Genomic DNA, 18,350 nt, shown 5'->3' on the forward strand with positions numbered 1-18,350 from the left:
CCCCCAGGAACTCGCACGGCCAGTTACAACCCCCCAGAACGGCTCAGAGCTGGAGGAGCTTCCGGCTACCAGCACCCCACACTGTCCCACGACTCCCCGAGTCCCATAGGGCCGGAGTTACTCCTGCCAACATCCGACAGGGCGGGCAGGCCAGGCCAGGGGGCAGAGCCCATTGCAGCGGCACTTCATTAGCACCATTTTGTTAGCCCATTTCCACTGCGGAGCCGGTTGCCTCGGGTGAAGGGGGGGCCTTTCCCAGTGTAGCACTGCAGGGACTGCCCCCAGGCTTGCGCTTTCTACCAGGCGCGTGTGGCCACTGCTCTGAAAGGATCTTTGGACCTGTTCGGGCTCGTCTCCTAGACACTGCCCGTGCACAGGGATCCGAGGGCAAAGCAGGACTGCGCTGGAGCAAAGCTGCAAAGGCTGGATGGAAGGCACTGAGGACAGGAACTCAGAGGGGAGGATCTTCCCCCGGCTGCGCACCCTCCCCTCTGCCTGGAGAGGGCGGGAAAAGCTTTGGCCTTGGCTCTTTTCACATGGCCCGGGACCCTTGGCCCCCTTTGTGCCGGGCTGGGGGGCTGGGCGTTACAGCTGGGGAGGATGCTGTGGTAGCACTAGAGTAACCGCATCCTGGACAGAGGCACTGGTCAAACGAGAGCTGGCTCCTGGACAGCTCACCCTGCTGCTTGCCTGGGCTCCCAGCCTCTGCCCCATGGCTGGGGAGCCCCTCCAGCACCCTCCTGGCTTTGGGACAGCTGCTGGCAGGAGCACACCCCTACACAGACTGAACAGGCCCACACAGACTGGGCCATGAGCACCAGTAAAGCAGCTGCGGTGCCCGCCGGTGGGAACAGGCACTTGTGACCGGGAGTGGCCAGAGCCCTCCTGTCAGCCAGTCAGGCCCAGGCTGGCCCCGGGGAGAGGAGCGAGCGGGACCTGCAGCTTTCAGAGGGAAAGCCAGTGCACCAGTCCTCCCACAGCAGAGCGGGGCCTGGCCTGCTCTTCCTATTTACAGACTTGCCTCGCTCCTGCTCCCCTGGACGGCTCTGTCTGGTGTCATCATTACCACTGGGAGACGCCCATAGAAAGGGTCCCTGGAAGCTGGTGCCTATCCAGCAGCAAGGGCTGGCAGCAGTTCGGGCACCGTCCTCCCCAGCTGGCTCCCACTACTAGGAGGTGCTCTCCTGCACTCTCTCCTCCTGGCTCTCCTCTCTCTCACAGTTCCAGTCCTTCAGGCCCTCTGGGAGGGAGGTGTCTTCGTCCAAGCTCCCGGTGCCCTCTACAAACGCCTCATAGGTGGATTTCTCTGCGAATGGCCTGGGGCCCAGCAATTCAACCATATCCGCTTTCTCCAGCACTTCTTTCTCCAAGAGACGCTTTCCTACCTGTGGGGAAAATAAACTCATTGCTGTCTGATTCCTCAGCCCTGCAGCCTCTGCACGTTCCCTGCCGCACGTCGCACACTTCCCTACAGGCAAATGCTCCAGCATGCTGTGCGTCAGGATGACAGACAGACCCGTCTCTCCCTCTCCCCTCCCATGCGGGTGTTATCAGGAGCTAACCATCCAGCTGCTGACAGGGCAACAGGGCCACCAGAGGCTCCTCTGTTGGCTCCTGCTGGGGCATGGACCAGGGCCCATTCACGTACCTTCTCCACCTGGTCGTGACACCGTGTCAGTAGGTCCCGGGTTCTTTCGTATGCAGAGTTGATGAGGCTTCGGACCTCCTCGTCTATTAGCTGGGCCGTCGCCTCGCTGTATGGTTTCTCTGTGAGCAGCTCACCCTGCTGCAGGAGGTCGAAGGAGACCTGGCCCAGCTTGTCACTCATCCCAAACTGGACAATCTGGAAGAGAGCAGCCCCATTAAGCTGGCTAGTGCCAAGGGGACGAGCTGAACCGTTCCCATCCCCCGGGCAGAGAACCTGGCAGCACGGTGCCTGCCACACGCTCCTTGCTCTGGGGATTACCTGGGCGTAGGCGCTCTGCGTCACCTTCTTCAAGTCATCCTGAGCGCCCGTGGTGATGTGCCCAAAGAACAGCTGCTCAGCCACCCTGCCGCCCAGCATCATGCACATGCGATCGAACAGCTGCTCCTTGGTGTACAGGTACTGCTCCTTGGGCAGGTACTGCGCGTATCCAAGCCCCTTGCCCCTGGGGATGATCGACACCTGCAAGATATGAGGCGCCTGGTGACAGACTGGCCCCTCCGCCAGGGCTCCCGGATTCTAGAATCTGCCTGCAAGCGGGAATGTTGGCCAGCATGCTGGGAGCACGCCTTGGGCTCGGCTTTTATCCAGAGACACTGGAGCTGGCCACAAAGGGGCCTGAGAGCGAGCGTGCTCTTTGCAGAACAGCCCAGCAAACAGTTATCAACGGACTTGACATGGTCAGGGCAAGGGAGGGGGCCGGAACACTGCCTGTGGGGTGCCCAGCACCTGGGGGTGCACTCCTCCAGGGCAGGGTGGCCTGAGGCACAACTGAAACAAATGTTCAACAGCCTCCACAGCCGTCTGGCCCTGAGGGTATAATCCAGCCAACAGAGCCTCTGCCAGGAGCTGGCTCCTCATCCTGACCTGAGCCCCTCACCAGTCACGCTTGGGGAGGGCGTGTTGTGAAGTTCCAGATGTGCCAGGCTCAAGGCCAGAGCAATGGGAAAGCCCTGTCAGGCTGAGCCTGGGAAGGGGGGGCAGACTAGACACAAACCTTCAGCAGGGGATCAGCGTGCTCCAGGAACCATCCCACCACCGCATGCCCAGCTTCGTGATAGGCCACTGTGGTCCTCTCGTTCGGCTGCAGAACCTGGGTCTTCTTCTCAAGACCTGGACACAGGTTCAGGGGAGTCAGTAGCACTCACGGGGAGCTGAGGTACCAAACCCCATAGTCGGAGCCAGAAAGCCCCCTGCCCCAGTGAAACAAACTCAGCAGTGTCCACAACACCCAGCAGGGAGAACCTCACTGCCCTCTTTTCCAAGCCAGAGAAAGCACCTGGGGCCTTGGCTCGCTGGCTAGAGACGATTCCCGAGACCCAGCCTGCTATTTAGGCTCAGGGGAGGTATTGGCCCCTCACGTTTCCTCCCTAGAGGGATGTGCCTGGCCATGGGAGCTGCCCAGATCTGTGCGGTGGGTTTCTGGAACACAAGCTCAGGAGTTCGGAGCTCATAGCACTGCTGGGGAGGTAAGCTGATGCTGTGCTGATTGGAAGGGCCACAGGAGGGGGACAAGGAACCCCTGGACACCCCCAGCCGCATGGGAGGACGGGAAGACGAGGAGTGCAGGGACCTGGAACGTTAGTTCTCACAAGCACCTCTTCTGCGGGGCTGGGCCAAGCTCTGGAGCGGAGCGAGACGAGCCTATCAGGATGGCTGGAATCACTGTTCCAAGCTGCTACAGAACCGTTAGCGGGGGGGGACGGGACCGGGGATGGATGACGACCACAGAGATTTGCACATGGCTCAGCGGCCCTGCTGCTTTCCATACCCTGGGGAAAATTGGTGCTTTTCATTCCAGCTCCTCAGCCTCCTCCATCAGCTGCAGCCCACAATTCTTCCCCGCTTGGCTGAGACTCCCCAGGGAGCACGTGGCTCTTCGTGCCACACCTGGGAAGCTCTGCAGACGCTGCCCTTGCCCTGCAGGGACCCACCCATTGCGTTCTCAGGCTAGTGAGATTGTGCTCAGCTTAGCTCCTAAACTGAGGGGGGGGGCGGGGGAGGGGCACATAACCCCTAAAATGAGTACAGGGGATAGAGTCGCCTTCCTGACAGCATCAGAGGCGGCTCCCCCACAGTAACGGCCCCTAGGAGAAGTGCCTGGGCATCTCCCCAAGACTCAGCTGAGTGCAGGGCCTGACTGGGCTGAGCCCCAGGGCCCTGGAGAACCCCACGCTGCCTAGCGCATCGTCCGGCAGCCTCAGGCGGAGCCCTGATCCAGTCTGGGCTCTAGCAGCCGAGCTGTCTAGGCTGTGTGCAGGGCCAAAGCAAACGGCAGCAGCCAGCCACGCCCTGCATGGTTCCCAGACCCCCCTGCACCCACGCCCCCCAGCAGAGCTCCGAGCTAGCCTCACCCCCAAGGACTCTCTCGATGGCCTGCTCAAAGTGCTTCTCGGCGACACAGGGCTTCAAGTGGCGAGCGGCAATCAAGGCAGCCTCGTTGCAGACGTTGGAGATGTCCGCACCTATGGACAGGAGGGCCACACCATCAGCCTAGTCCCCGAGCACATGTCAGGAACCCGGACCAGCCGAGGCAGCTCGAGTGGCCCCCAGCCACGGCTCAGGATAGTCACAACAAGAAACGGCCAGCAGGGCAAGTGCTACCTTTGCGGCACGGGGTGCCAAAGGAGCTGCCCAGTGTCCCCCAGGCTGTGCGGGCTCTGGGTGTCAAGCAGTGGAACCAGCGATGGTGCAGTGCTTGGGCTCCCGGGCACAGGAGGCACTCAGAACGTGGGGCTTTGCGGGGCTGGGACTGGGCTGAATCCCCTGCTGTACCCAAGTCCCTTCAGAGAGAGGGCGCTGGCCTCCTCAGTCACCCGCCTTGCTGGCCCCTGCGGAGCTGCGCTCCCCGACTATTCATACACAGACTAAGAGGCTCCCGCTGCTCTCCCCATGGCAAACGCCCATCACAGCACAATTCCAGCAGCAGGACCGGCCAAGCAGACCAAAGCCCCTCTGCTCAGGTATCCCGGCTCCAAACCCGGGATGCCAAGGAAGGTGGAACCCCCTCAAAGCACACCTGACTGCACAGTGCTATTCCTGGGGAAGGGGCTTCCTTCCTGACCCGTCAGTGATCTTCCCATGCCCTGCAGCCTAAGAGCTGCTGACATTTGCCCTCCATTGAGCGTCCAGAGGGGGGCGCTCTGTACAGAGTGGTGCATATGAACACAGCTCAGGAATAGCAGCATCGCAGCATTCTTGTTCCTGTCTATATGCACAGGTCACACCCCGCTGGGGAAGAACCAGTGAGTGGGGGACAGAGACCAAGAGAACGTGGGGCAGCACTGTGACCCCTCTGCTGTCCTGCAGAGCAGGGCGAGGCCTGGCTGCCTTCCGCCATGCTGACGTGCTAACTCAGCCCTCTGCAGCAGAGGCGGAGAAGAAAACAGCGACTCCAGTGAACCCTGCTGGGGCTGGAAGTCTGCAGTGAATATTTACTGTGCAGCTCATTACCATTTCTGGACCTGTCCATAACAGCAGGGGGCTCACAGCTGCTGTCTAGGTACTTCCAGAGCCCCTGGCATTGGTCCTCCCACCCCCGATCAGATCAGTTTCACAGCAGCTCAGTCAATTGCTACAGCTCCCTCCCCCACGCCTCCTCCCATTTGGTATTTCCTTGCCACACACCAGTGAATCCTGGAGTCCATGCAGCCAATCTCCTGGCCAGGGCATCTCTGCTGATGCTTTCCTCCAGTTTCAGGGGCCGGAGGTGGACCTTAAAGATGGATGCTCTGCCTTTGATATCAGGCGGACCTGGGCAGAACAGAGTCAGAGAGGCTGCTTCAGAAATGAATAACGCAGGGCTCCTCCTGCAAACACGCTGTCCACCGGGACCTCTTCTCACCACCCCAGACGCACTAGTTCAGGGGCCTTGTCTGCCCCAGGTTGTTGCTGGAGAACGCTCCCAGCCATATTTACAATCAGCCGGCTGGAAGTGTCCCCGTTTCCCTGCAATGACAGCGATGCCTGTATCCAGAGCACATCCCGTCGCACAACATGCAGAGATCGCTGCAGAGACAACACCAACGTGGAATGCAGCAGCTGCGTAACAGCCCCACAGCGACAGCACGCAGCCAGGATCGTTAGGAAATGGCTGGGGGGCTTGAAGGTGCACAGAACACCCCCGTGAGACTTGCCAGGCTGGGCTGCCTAGTGGCAAAGGCCTGTTTACAACAGCACCTGCCCTGAGGACGGCTAGAGCACCCAGCGACCCGTGCAGGTATGAGCCGAGATGGCAGCAGTGTTGCTAGTGACCACGTTGGCAGTGGGATCTCTTACACCCCAGCACAGGGGCCTGCAGATCTCTCAGGCCAGGGTTGGTCTTGCTTCCAGCCCTGCCCATTTCACATTAACCCTCGCTGGGCTCCCCCCACTCCTTGCAACTATCATGGAACTCCATGTTTACACAAAGCCAGATGATTCTGCAACTTCCAGCCAAGCTGGGGGTAATTCAATCTGCTCCCCAGGGCAGCAGGCTCCCCATGCCAGGTGAGGCACCAGATCTCCCCACCCCACACTCATGATCCCCTGGCTTTCCGAAGGCAGTGTTAGCAGCTGTAGGGCAGGACATTCTTTTCTCTACTGCTAACGATCAAGTCTAGGCTGGGGAGCAAGGGAGGAGGGCAGAGGCCAAATCTGCTGAGGTTAGGCATGGTAGGCAATACCGATGTAAATCTGACGGTCAAAGCGCCCTGGTCTCATCAGCGCAGGGTCCAGAATGTCTGGGCGATTTGTTCCTGCGAGCACCACCACGTTGGTGCTGGAGTTGAACCCTAAACAGAGTGGGAGGAACGTGATGAACTAGGAATGTTCTTAATGTTTTCTATGAATACTGTGTTGGTGCCTCAATGTCCCCATGGCAGTTCTTAAGGGTCTGGCAGAGCAAAGGGCCAGTGCACCTAAATGCCTGACCCTCTGTCTCCTAGCAACTGATGGCCTGGGCCCCCCTCTGCAAAGGTGCCAGCTGAAGGTGTTGGAGACAAAGATCAGGTGACCTCCTGGCCCTGGAAAGGAGCTGAGCAGAGAGGAGGGGCTGGGAGGGGTTGTTAGTCTGGAGCTGGCTGAGGGCAGACGTGGGGGTCTGGCTCACTGCCCCCCAGAATGGACCTGGCCGAGGGGTCTGGTTCGCTGTATCTACAAGCTCTGTTTTAGACCCTGTTCCTGTCATCAAATAAACCTCTTTTTTACTGGCTGGCTGAGAGTCACGTCTGACTGCAAAGTGGGGGTCCAGGACCCTGTGGCTTCCCCAGGACCCCGCCTGGGTGGGCTCGCTGTGGGAAGCACACGGAGGGGCAGAGAATGCTGAATGCTCCAAGGAGAGACCCAGGAAGTGAAGCCGTGTGAGCTTCTTGCCCTGAACAAGTCTGCTCCAAGGGAGAGGAGGCTCCCCAAAGTCCTGACTGGCTTTGTGGGGAGCAGTTCCAGAGCATCGCCCGGTGACTCCGTGACAAGGAGGTCACACAGGTATTGGCAGGGGGGTAGGGTGGGGAAGCAAAATGCACAGGAGACTGGGAGGGCCTGGACTTCCCAGCAGGCTCTATGGGGCTCACAGCTGTATCGCTGGGTGGGCCCAGTAGGCCAGACAGATTCCACTGCTCAAGCCAGACCTTTTGCTTTCACTGGCTTTGAGCATAGTGCAGCACCCCTTGCCCTGGCATCCTGGGCTGGGGCATTACCAGCGAGTTTCTAAGGAGCACCCCGATGCCCCGCCGCAGGCTGTTTTAGTTGGGGTTGGCCCTGCTTGGAGCAGGAACTCAGACCAGACACCCCCGAGGCCTCTTCCAACCCTGACATTCTCTGATTCTCTGCTCACTCACCGTCCATTTCGACCAGCAGCTGGTTCAGGGTGTTCTCCTGCTCACTCTGGCCCCCGAAGTTTCCCTGGCCCCGCTTCCGGCCGACGGCGTCGATCTCATCGATGAACAGGATGCAGGGGGCGTGTTTGCGGGCCAAGGCAAACATGTCCCGAACCTGAAACAGCCACATGCAATGGGTTCGCCAGGGTTCCAAGGCTCCGGACAGGCCTCCACTGGCCACTGCCCTTCTGCAGGGACGGGACTTAGCGGGGGCTCTGCAGAGCCAGCCACCCTCTCAGTGCCACTGTCCCCAGAGAAGGAGCGTCCCGAGGCTCCCTAGGCATGGCTCTGACTGGTCTGGGACACTCCCATCAGGGCTGAGATGGGAGGAAGACAACAGCACCAGGCTAACCCCTCCCGGGGCTCCAGACAGGGCCTGCAAAGAGACCTGCCCCGCCCCAGCAGCCTGTGCAGTGCATGTGCTGTCCTGAAGCCCCGCTGAGCCGAGGGGGCTCACACAAGCCTATGGCTAATGAAGCCAGGAGGAGGCTGAAGTACTGGAAGAGAATCTGGAGGCCAGTTCTCCTCCTGTCCCGCCCACAGCCCGGGATACCCACTGCTCCCCAGGCTCTCGAGGCAGCTAGGAGCCATCCCAGCAGATATGGGAAGTCCGTCTAGCTCCAGCACCAGAGATGACCCCCCTAGAAGAGCCACATGCCTCCCCCAGAGGCACAACGTTCTGGGGAGCCCTCATGAGCCTCGCTGCCGCAGACTTACTCGGGCAGGCCCCACACCCACAAACATCTCCAGGAACTCAGAGCCGTTCACCGTGATGAAGGGAACATTGGCTTCTCCCGCCGTCGCTTTGGCCAGGAGGGTTTTCCCGGTGCCTGGCGGGCCCGTGAGCACAGCGCCCTGCAGCAGAGACAACAGAGACCAGCGCTAGCATGGGGCCATTGGCAGGGCTGACAGTTAGAAACCTGCTGCCAGCAAGGCTGCTCCAAGCGCCCTGTCACACGGTGGCTTGGGCTGTGTCTGGGGACTGGTTCCCTCCCAGCAGCCTCCGTTAGAATCACTTTCATAGCAGGTCTGGCCCGCAGGACAGGGACTGAGCCTGGCAGCGTGTCGGGAGAGTCCAGCACTGCCAGCACACAGGGCTCCAGAGCAACCAGTATCACCAGACAGTGCCGCGCCACAGGGCCCGAGGGGAACACCGGGGAAGTCTGTGTGTACGTGTGTGCACAGGCGCCTGCTACACCTCCCCTTCCCCTGTGCAGGGGGACACACACCCCATGCCTTGCACGGCACACACACCCTGGTGCCTCCTATGCCTCAAAGTATCACATGTACTGGCACTTACAGGTGCCACTAAGCCCTGCCCACACCATCGTCCCCATGGTAACTAACGTACATCCCAGGGGAAAAGAGAGGTGACTAAATCCGCAAGCGGCCAGAGGAACTGCGTAGCGCTGCTCAGGCACAGCGGGCAGCCGGGAATCTGGGCAGCTTGTGACATGGGCATCCCTGCTGCACAGCTGTGAAAGCTTCAGCACCCCCTGCGAGGCCGTGCCCACAGCACCCCTCTCCGCCTCATGCCCCGCCGGCTGCAGCAAGGGAACCCGTCTGGTAGGCTGAGTGACTTGCTCAGCATGGCTCAGGCATGGGACACAGCCCGCGGCTGGGCGAGCTGCCCTCTGCCGGTCCCACCTTTCCTCGCTCCTTTCTCCGTTAGTCACAAAGCTCAGCTCAAGGAGCTGGACTGCTCGGAGCCCCCAGGACAGCGCTCCAACTGCTCAGCAGAGGGGACCCAGCCACCCCTCCCTCTGAGATGGCACCTTTGGGATCTTGGCGCCCAGGTCCTGGTATTGTTTGGGGTTTTTCAGGAAGTTCACGAACTCCATGATCTCCAGCTTGGCTTCCTCGCAGCCGGCCACGTCTCGGAACTGCACGTCAATGTTGTCTTTCAGGATCTTGGCCGTTGTCTCGCCAACGCTGAAGAGCCCGCCCCCTCGTCCTCCACGCCCGGCTCCCATTGGCCCGCGTCTCAGAGTGACCAGAAGGAAGCCAACCAGCAGCAGGGTGGGCACCATGCTCATGAGGAATGTGCTGGGAGTGGAGAAAAGCACAAGCCACCGTCACCCAGCAGCAATGGTGCGGCAGGGCACACCCAGCCAGCACGGGCACTGGCACTGGCTCCAGCCACTCCCCCGCTGGCACTCACCCGTCACTCTCCCTGGCGTAAATCACTGCCACCTGCTGGGTGCCTTCCATTCCCAGCTCCAGCTGGGCAGTCTCCAGGTTCCGTTCAAACGTGTCCACGCTGCCGATGTTAAACCAGACGTACCTCTGCTGGGACCAGGGACAGACCCAGAGCCAGTCAGTCGCTGCATCGGCCTCTGCCCCCCACCCACGGGCAGGATCCCCGGCTGGGCCCAACAAGCGCTGCCCCTTGCCTGCCGCACACACGCGCTGCCGCAGCGCGCACACTGAGCTATGTCACAGGGCAGCTGCATCAGAGACCTCTCAACCCCCCCGGGGCAAAACGGCAATTTGTAGAGCACATGCTGCCACCACTGTGGCCCCAGAGCCTGGCTTGTGCTGTGGGGCTCAGTATGGGGCATGCTCACCTGGGGGCTTCCCTTTCCTCCCCCAATTCTGCTGGTGTGCCGAGATCCCTCCTCCCCTACAATCCCATTACCTCCATGCTCACACCCGGCACGAGGACCACGCGCACAAACTGTTTGTTCACCACTTCCAGACGGTCCACCTAAGACAGACAGACAGGTGATGGGTACAGCCCCTCCCTAGAAGATGAGCAATCTGCATTCTCAGGGAGGCTGGTGCTAAAGGGAGGCGTTCAGTAGAAGACAGAGGCTGTTCAGCACAGGCCTCTCCGGGTGTAGTGAAAAAAGGCCACTTTGGGAGGCAGCCCCCAATCACGGAGCCCAGCCCCGGCCCCGGGAGCCAGCCCCCGATCACGGAGCCCAGCCCCGGCCCCTGTGGTACAGCCCCAGCTGCTCTACTGGGAGTATTTACCAGACACCCTGGGGTAGCTGGGAGCCAGAGGCTATAGTCCTTTTAAACCAACCCCACTAGACAGGGGTGGGGTACAGTGAAAGCCTGTCTATGCTACACAGGTGGCGGAGTCCCTGTAATAGGCTCAGGCCGTTCTCATCCCACCAGCCATGAGGAGCACTGAGCTGTGTCCATCCAGCAGCAATCCCAATAGCGCCTCAGCAGGGACCAGCCAAATGGCCCATGGAGCAGGCAGCTACACAGGCGTGGCTCGGGGGTCCCACAAAACAGCAGAGCAGCACCAGGACACAGTTCTGGGGAAGTCTTGCTGAGAGAGCCCCACCTAGAGCTTCCCCTAATTATGGGGGCCCGAGACAGCAGGGCACAGAGCCAGTCTCCAGGGAACAGTCAGGGGGACGTCTGTTCACGAAATACACTAACGTTAAGGCAGGCTCCACAGGGTGCCTGCAACAACCCAGAAGCTCCCACTCTCCCGACATGCTCTGTGGCCAGCCCAGAGCACTGACAACCAGAAGTGCTCTGGGGCTCCCCTGATAAGAGTGGATGGGAGAAGTGAGCTCCAGAATCTTTGCTTCGTTAGACAGGCACATGGAGACACCGACACCCTTCTAGACCTCATAGCTGTGGTGAAACAACATGAACCAAGCATAAATGGACACAGATGCCTGCCTGAGTTTGCAGAAAGCCTAAAACAGAAGCTGCCCCGACTCCAGCCTCAGAACGGTGCCTGAGTAGTCACTGCTTTCCAGAGGCCACCTGGGGGTGGTCTGCTCCAGCCCGGAGCCAGCAGGATTCAGGGGCGACTTGATAACCCAATCACTGCGCTAGTCACAAGTGGACAAATGGGAAAAACATGCACAATGAGCCAGGAGAGAGCCATTCGCTCTCACACAGACACTGACAGCATTTCCTCACCAATCCTCTAGCCAAGTAGTAATGGACAAAATGCTTCCAGTTGATTTCTCTGCCAGGATCTCGCCAAAAAAAATAGAGGAATCCCACGGCAGCGCCGGCCCCCATGACAGCCAGGTAGACAAAGTTCTTGTCATCCCAGGGGAACTCTCCCTGGGGTGGGAGGAAAGGAAAAGAATGCTACACTTCAGCAGCCTGATTCCAACCAGGAAATAAACATCCAACATTCAGAATTAGCCTGGGAGTAACTGTTGGTTCCCTGCTGCCCCCTGCCCTGACAGCCAGCCCTACAGTGCTGCTGAAGGATTCAGTGCAGGCTGCTGGCACAGCAGGTTTGCAAGGGGTGCAGGACTGCTCCAGCTGCGAAGAAACAGCCAGTGCATGTGTGCCGCAGCCCCACCCTGATCTCCAAATGCAGAGCCTGCGTCTACACGGAGCGTTCACATGTAGAGCCGGAGCCCCGTGCATCAGACTGGACTCAATGCCTGCACTTGTGCAGCTGGGCCTGAGAAGGGGCACGCTGGCAGCCGGCACTGATTCAACATGCTGCCCAACCAAACATGCCGCGGGGGGGGGCTCTGCCGGTTGCTGGGAGGGCGGCAGGCAGCTCCAGTGGACCTGCCGCAGGCGTGCCTGCGGAGGGTCCGCTGGTCCCACGGCTTCGGTGGAGCATCTGCAGGCACACCTGCAGGAGGTCCACCGGAGCCGCGGGACCAGCGGACCCTCCGCAGCCAAGTCTGTGGGAGATCCACTGGAGCCGCGGGACCGGCGAGCGGCAGAGCGCCCCCTGCGGTGTGCCGCCATGCTTGGGATGGCGAAATGGCTAGAGCCGGCCCTGACCTTAGGCAAAAAGCAAGAGGGTTTGTAATCCTCACAAGAAACCCCAATGACTCGGAAATAAGGAAGCTGATGCAATCAGTGACTTATGTCGCTTATCTAACTACAGCACTGTCATTAAAACACCCCATGTTACTGACAGGAAATGCCCAGTTCAGATCCTCATAGAAACATTCTATCAATTCACCATTATCCTGAGGGGAAAGTTCACCCTACATATTCCAACCACCACCTTTGCCCTGCCCTACAGGACAGGCTAACAGACTCTTTCAATCCAGATGCTCCACACTTGAGAGTCTGGGCTGTGAGCCAGCACTAAGGTTCTCCCTGGCATTTGCAGAGTTTTCACATGGATACTATCCTTAGCCAAGGTCATATTTCCTGTCTCTTCAGTGGCAATGCTATAGGTAGGCACGGTACATAAGGGTTATATGGTTATTTCAGCTTCCTTAACCCTGAATTAATTAAGTTTGTGCCTAGGTATTGTCTAGTTTTTAAAAACCAAACCCACCTAAGGAGCAGGGAGTCTGACGGACAGGAAAGCCTTTTCGTGCTGAGCACTGCTGGCCCAGTTCTTCCCTGAGCTGGTGCGGAGCCCAGTGCAGGACGGACAAGGGGACCCACGTACCCCCCTAACCCTCAGAGACTGCTCTAACTTGTGCCTTGGCTGGAACTGCCTTTTGCTGCCAGCAAGGCCCACTGAGTTAGCCGGGTAATGGAACACCCCAGCCATGTGCCCTCCTCCCCTGGGCTGCCCCTCTGCACTTACCAGGGAGACCACCCTAAGCTGTAGGTACTGTCCTTGGGTGGGTGTGTGCACGCGTGGTGGTAGTGGGGGAGCTGGCTCACAGCTCCTCCACATCCCCTTGGTGCTGACCCGGCTGGAGCAAGCACACACTCTGCACTGCACAGGGGGGACACATTCTCTCTGCATGGCTAGCGGCTTGGTGCCCCAGGCAACTTGTGCAGGTGGGCACATGAAGACTGCTGTGGTGCCAGGCTCGAGTTCTGCCGGAGCCTTGCAAGTCTCAGAAAGTTGGCGCATCGCAGCAGCCCTGTATGTGCTTTGCTGTGGAATATTCTATCCACGGCTTGCGATCGATTTTGTATTCCTATGGCTGCTGCTGGGGCACAAACAGAAACATTTCTGACACAGGATTCAAACTGAAGGTTACGGTGAGTGACTGTGGTGAACATTAAGCTGAAGTGATCTGAAGGAAGAGCCAGATAGCAGATTTACACTGCAACAAGGAGCCATTTGAACTACTAAACTAATAAAGAGATTTGTGTGTGATTTTCCAGACAAGTCAGTCTGCCCTGCAAGAGACAAAGTGATGAACCTGTGAGGACAGACTGATTTTCAGAACGAACAAAGGGACATGACCCTCCTGGAACCTTAACTATCACTGCCACTCTAACAGAGCTAAGGACCTTCCACAGGCGTTTCCACCACCCAGAATCCTCCTTCTTCCCTCCTCTCTTGCCGCCACCTCCTCCGCCATCTCCCCTATGACCGAGATCTTTTGGATCAGGGAGGCCTAGGGAAAAGAAAGGTGCATTAAGACAGACAATTGGCTTTGAAGAGAGCCTAATTTCCCCATCCCGTTCACACACCGAACGGCCAGCCCATTTATTAAATAAGCCAGTCCTGTTTGGAAGGTCTAATTAAAAAATATTTAAAAAGGGGTCGATAGGGCAAGCAAGATAAAGCCAATTGTACTCAGAAACCCTACGGAGCAACGGGGATTTTACACATCTGAACTGGGGTGGGCAGGCCTAGGAGAGCAGAGAGAGTTGAGTGTCACAACAAGGATTGAATTCTCAGAGTAGTGGTGGTGGGGAAATGTAATGACTCATGGTCATGGGGGTATTTTAGGCACACACATCCACACTGTAGCAATCGCTATCCAGCCCTAACACTCTCTCACTCCTGAGCATCTTTATAAAACCAAAGGACTAGCCCTGAAGGATTCGGGACTGTTTACCTTTAGTCTGGTGAGCAGCCTCTGCTGGGCCGGGACTTCTTCCATGCTTCTTAAAATACTTCTCAAAGCCTTAGAGACAAAGTGGTTGTGTTTTGGTTATTTAAAAAGTACAGTGACACTGGACTGACACTGTGCAGTCAAAGAGCCCTCTCTGTTTATAGGGGAAAGATTCTGGGCAAACCAGGGAGATGCTAAAACAAAACCAAAAGGTCAGGGGAAATGATTTTGATGACAGCCTTTTGCACGGACCGCAGGGGGCAGGTTAGTATCTGCAAGACTGGAGAGAAGAAAGTTACAATAGTCAATACCAGATATTATTAGGGGATGTAGCTTTACAGTTATTCACAGAACAGCATTGTCCAAGAAAGAAAATCTCTGCTTCCAGGATCTAACTTACACAGATCGAGCCAAGGGAGGAAGAAACAACTGTTAGCGAATATGTTGCTGCCTCTGTAGAGGGAAGGCCCCTGCGCAGAGGAATGCCTTGCATTGTACTCTCTGTGAAAGTCTACAGACAAACATATCCTAATCTCTAGTGGGGGATCCCCCCATTCTCTGGCTCAAAGACTGGAATGCAGACTAAGCCAGGAGAAGGACTCATTCAGCTCACGTCGGTTACCTTCGACTATCCCACTGCACAGGGGAGATCTGGAGAAAAGGTGCCCCAACATTCAGGTTTTAACTTGGACTTCCTGAGGTGGGCTGAATTTGCCTGAGGTGATTCTGTGGGGATATAAATCAGGGCAGCAGGCAAGAGCCCTGCAACACAGCACTTACCAAAGGGTCATGAGCAGCTTGAATCTAGGCAGTTGCAGAAAGTGAGTTCCAGTGAGATGTGGGCCCTGCCCCTGCCCGAGTCTCCATGCCAATTTGTCTGGATTTATAGCCACACAAACCTTAGCTATTACCCGAAACACACATTAAAAAACCTACCCTGAAACAGAAGGGTGATTTTTAAGCTGATGACATCCCTTTAACATCACTAGGGGCTATTATTATTATTATTATTAATGGGCCCAGGACCTGCCAAGTGATGTACGTTATTAAGTGTATTATGGTGGCACCTGGGAGCAACAGTCATGGCCCAGGACCCCATAGTGCCAGATGAAGTACAAACACAGAACAAAAAAAAAGTGGTCCCTGCCCCAAGGAGTGCAGCCAGATCTCTGTTCCCCATTGTTTTAGGTCTTCAATGATCCTTAGCCATGCAGCAGCAGCTGCCCACCCTCTGTGCACAGTGCTGCTGTGCAATCCATTCCCACGCCCCTTTCACTGGGTGCCTGCATTCGCTCCCTTCTTGTTTCTGTCTGCATCCTAAAACTTGCCCATACTGGTATTGCCCTGGCCTCTTCTTTTGTCATTCAGTGTTAAACGCATTCTAAACTATATGCATTTCCTTACCTTTTGGGGGCGAAGCCAGACTTTTAGGCACCTGCTCCCCTACTTGGTGTAAACTTTGCTTGTACCAATCAGAAACGAACACACATAGTTTTTGGGCCCCGTCCCCTATGACACTTCTATGATGTCATAGTGGGTACTTTAGGCTGGTCTGCCATGTGCAGAGAGAAGAGGAGAAAGAAAAAAAAACAAATCCTGTGTACCTTGTGCACACCCGTAACTGAGCCTGATCACCTCGAAGCCTCTCTCAGCTCATGTGTTTTAAGCAGAGTTTCTATGTTTGCCGGTCGTTATGAGTTAGTTTGTATTCGTAAGTATTGGTTATTATTAAATGCTGCATCTGTGTTTATAATATTGTTTACTGCATCTTTGTTTATAAATATTGTTTGATAGTAAATACTTTAGCCATTGTATGTTTTAAGTTCCCTTAGCCCTATTAGCTAATCATACGCTGCTCCCCTACCTGTTGTAACTATCCCCAATAAACTTTAAATTAATTAATTTTAGTTGTGTGCGTGCCTGCAGTTTGCATCGTGACCCATACTCTCCTTGCATCCCTTACCTATACAGTCTATTGCCACGTGCAGCCTGGTAAATAACAGGTCTGCATTTTTTTTTTGCCCCTAACAGTACGTGGCAATCTACAATTATTATTATTAATGGGCCCAGGACCTGCCAAGTGATGTACGTTATTAAGTGTATTATGGTAGCACCTGGGAGCAACAGTCATGGCCCAGGACCCCATGGTGTCAGATGAAGTACAAACACAGAACAAAAAAAAAGTGGTCCCTGCCCCAAGGAGTGCAGCCAGATCTCTGTTCCCCATTGTTTTAGGTCTTCAATGATCCTTAGCCATGCAGCAGCCGCCCACCCTCTGTGCGCAGTGCTGCTGTGCAATCCATTCCCACGCCCCTTTCACTGGGTGCCTGCATTCGCTCCCTTCTTGTTTAATGTCTGCATCCCTCTGCCGAGCACAGCTCCGCTAGCAGAAGCAAAGGGCCCTACAAGAAGCCTTGCTGGAGATACATACCTTTGGGTGGCTTTGAGCAGAGCCATTGCCAAGCGGATGCGATGCTCCCTGGGCAGTCCTGCCGCGGGGCGCGGATCCCCTCGAGCCGCTAGAACAGTAAAGAGCAGTCTCATGTAGGCCACTGACACGACTGCACTGGCTCCCCTCGGAGCGATCAGAGCGCGACAGGGCTCCACCTACCTCAGCGCGCGGAACCCAGAGCCGCCCCGCGGCTGCTCTAGCTGACGGCAGGACCAGGCAGAGCCAGCCCGCCGGGAGGCCCTGCCTGCTCAGCCCGGCCCTGACTCCGCCCCAGGCGCCGGAGCCGGCGGGACGGCAGGGGGTGGGGCTGGTGCCCTGGAGCCGGCGGGGGGCGCGACCGTGCGCAGCCGCAGAACTCGGAGCACCGCAGGAGACGGGCTGGTTCCGCCCCCTCAGGCAGCGCGCAAGGGGCGGGGCTTCCACTCCGCTCACGCCTCAGGCGGCCTCGTTCTGACAACCAGACCACGCCCCCTGACTAGCGCTTATCTCCAGCCATTGGGACGTCATGGCCGCGCGGGTCGCGCACCGATGACATCATCAGGGCGACGGTTCCCCTCGTCGTAGTGGCATACGGAGCCGTACATTTTACGACAATGCCGGAAAAGAAACAGTCATCTCTCACCTGCCGGGTCGGTGGTAGGTCCGTGCGCCCCGCCGATGTGCGCGTCCGGCAGCCCCCTCGCCATAGTGCAGCGAGAGGCGGCACTAGAGTCCCCGACGCGAGCCGATGAGCCATTCCCCACGGCTGTGCTGCGCCTTAACGCGCATGCGCAGAGTTCACTCCCGCGAAGTCTGTGTGCACATGCGCCTTGCCCCTCGTCCCGGGCGGAAGCGCCTGACGCGAGGGGGCGGGACAAGGAAAGGCGCCGCCGGGCTCCCAGCGAGACATTCCGGGTAGGGACGAGCGCTCGGCCTTTGGTTCCGGGCTGCTCACGGCTCCGTGTTTCCCGTGACCCCGGCGGGCCCTGCCCAGAGCGGCCTCCCAGCGCAGGGACAATAGGCGGTGGGGGTCCAGTGTGGATACTCCCGCCCCATGTCTGCAGTGCGTGTGTGGGGGGATTACAGCCCTGGAGACTGACCCCAGCTAGCCCCCCCCATGTCTACAGTGCGTGTGTGGGGGGATTACAGCCCTGGAGACTGACCCCAGCTAGCCCCCCCCATGTCTGCAGTGCGTGTGTGGGGGGATTACAGCCCTGGAGACTGACCCCAGCTAGCCCCCCCCCATGTCTGCAGTGCGTGTGTGGGGGGATTACAGCCCTGGAGACTGACCCCAGCTAGCCCCCCCCCATGTCTGCAGTGCAGTGGGGTGGGGGCTGCAGCCCTGGAGACTGACCGCAGCTAGCTCCCCCCCCATGTCTGCAGTGGGGTGGGGGCTGCAGGCCTGGAGACTGACCGCAGCTAGCTCCCCCCCATGTCTGCAGTGCAGTGGGGTGGGGGCTGCAGGCCTGGAGACTGACCGCAGCTAGCCCCCCCCCCATGTCTGCAGTGCAGTGGGGTGGGGGCTGCAGGCCTGGAGACTGACCGCAGCTAGCTCCCCCCCATGTCTGCAGTGCAGTGGGGTGGGGGCTGCAGCCCTGGAGACTGACCGCAGCTAGCCCCCCCCCCATGTCTGCAGTGCAGTGGGGTGGGGG

At 58.1% G+C, this 18,350-nt stretch overlaps 1 protein-coding gene and 1 long non-coding RNA gene across 10 annotated transcripts in view; one reads left to right on the forward strand and one right to left on the reverse strand.

Moving 5' to 3' along the window:
• On the reverse strand, nt 1-17,490 carry LOC127033955 (AFG3-like protein 1). Of its 9 annotated transcripts, none has more exons than XM_050922240.1 (17): nt 17,342-17,490; nt 16,699-16,786; nt 14,271-14,339; nt 13,717-13,823; nt 11,452-11,601; nt 10,199-10,267; nt 9,722-9,846; nt 9,336-9,606; nt 8,278-8,415; nt 7,522-7,675; nt 6,370-6,477; nt 5,333-5,458; nt 4,060-4,170; nt 2,703-2,818; nt 1,967-2,167; nt 1,649-1,843; nt 1-1,385 (listed from the first exon to the last, which is right to left on the reverse strand). In XM_050922240.1, exons 1-17 carry the CDS (start codon nt 17,453-17,455, stop codon nt 1,170-1,172), a joined length of 2,358 nt encoding a protein of 785 aa, XP_050778197.1. In that variant the 5' UTR covers nt 17,456-17,490; the 3' UTR covers nt 1-1,169. The 9 variants fall into 9 exon arrangements, with proteins under 9 accessions (XP_050778197.1, XP_050778196.1, XP_050778200.1 ...); XM_050922239.1 differs by having other exon boundaries at nt 9,722-9,849; XM_050922243.1 differs by lacking the exon at nt 11,452-11,601.
• Nucleotides 17,085-18,350, forward strand: part of LOC127033982 (uncharacterized) — a 1,911-nt gene continuing 645 nt past the window's right edge. Inside the window, exon 1 of the long non-coding RNA XR_007769260.1 lies at nt 17,085-17,355. This is a non-coding gene — a long non-coding RNA (uncharacterized LOC127033982). The remainder of the gene's footprint in view (nt 17,356-18,350) is intronic.

This window comes from Gopherus flavomarginatus, chromosome 14 (genome assembly GCF_025201925.1).
Source record: "Gopherus flavomarginatus isolate rGopFla2 chromosome 14, rGopFla2.mat.asm, whole genome shotgun sequence".
NCBI classification, from domain to species: domain Eukaryota; kingdom Metazoa; phylum Chordata; order Testudines; family Testudinidae; genus Gopherus; species Gopherus flavomarginatus.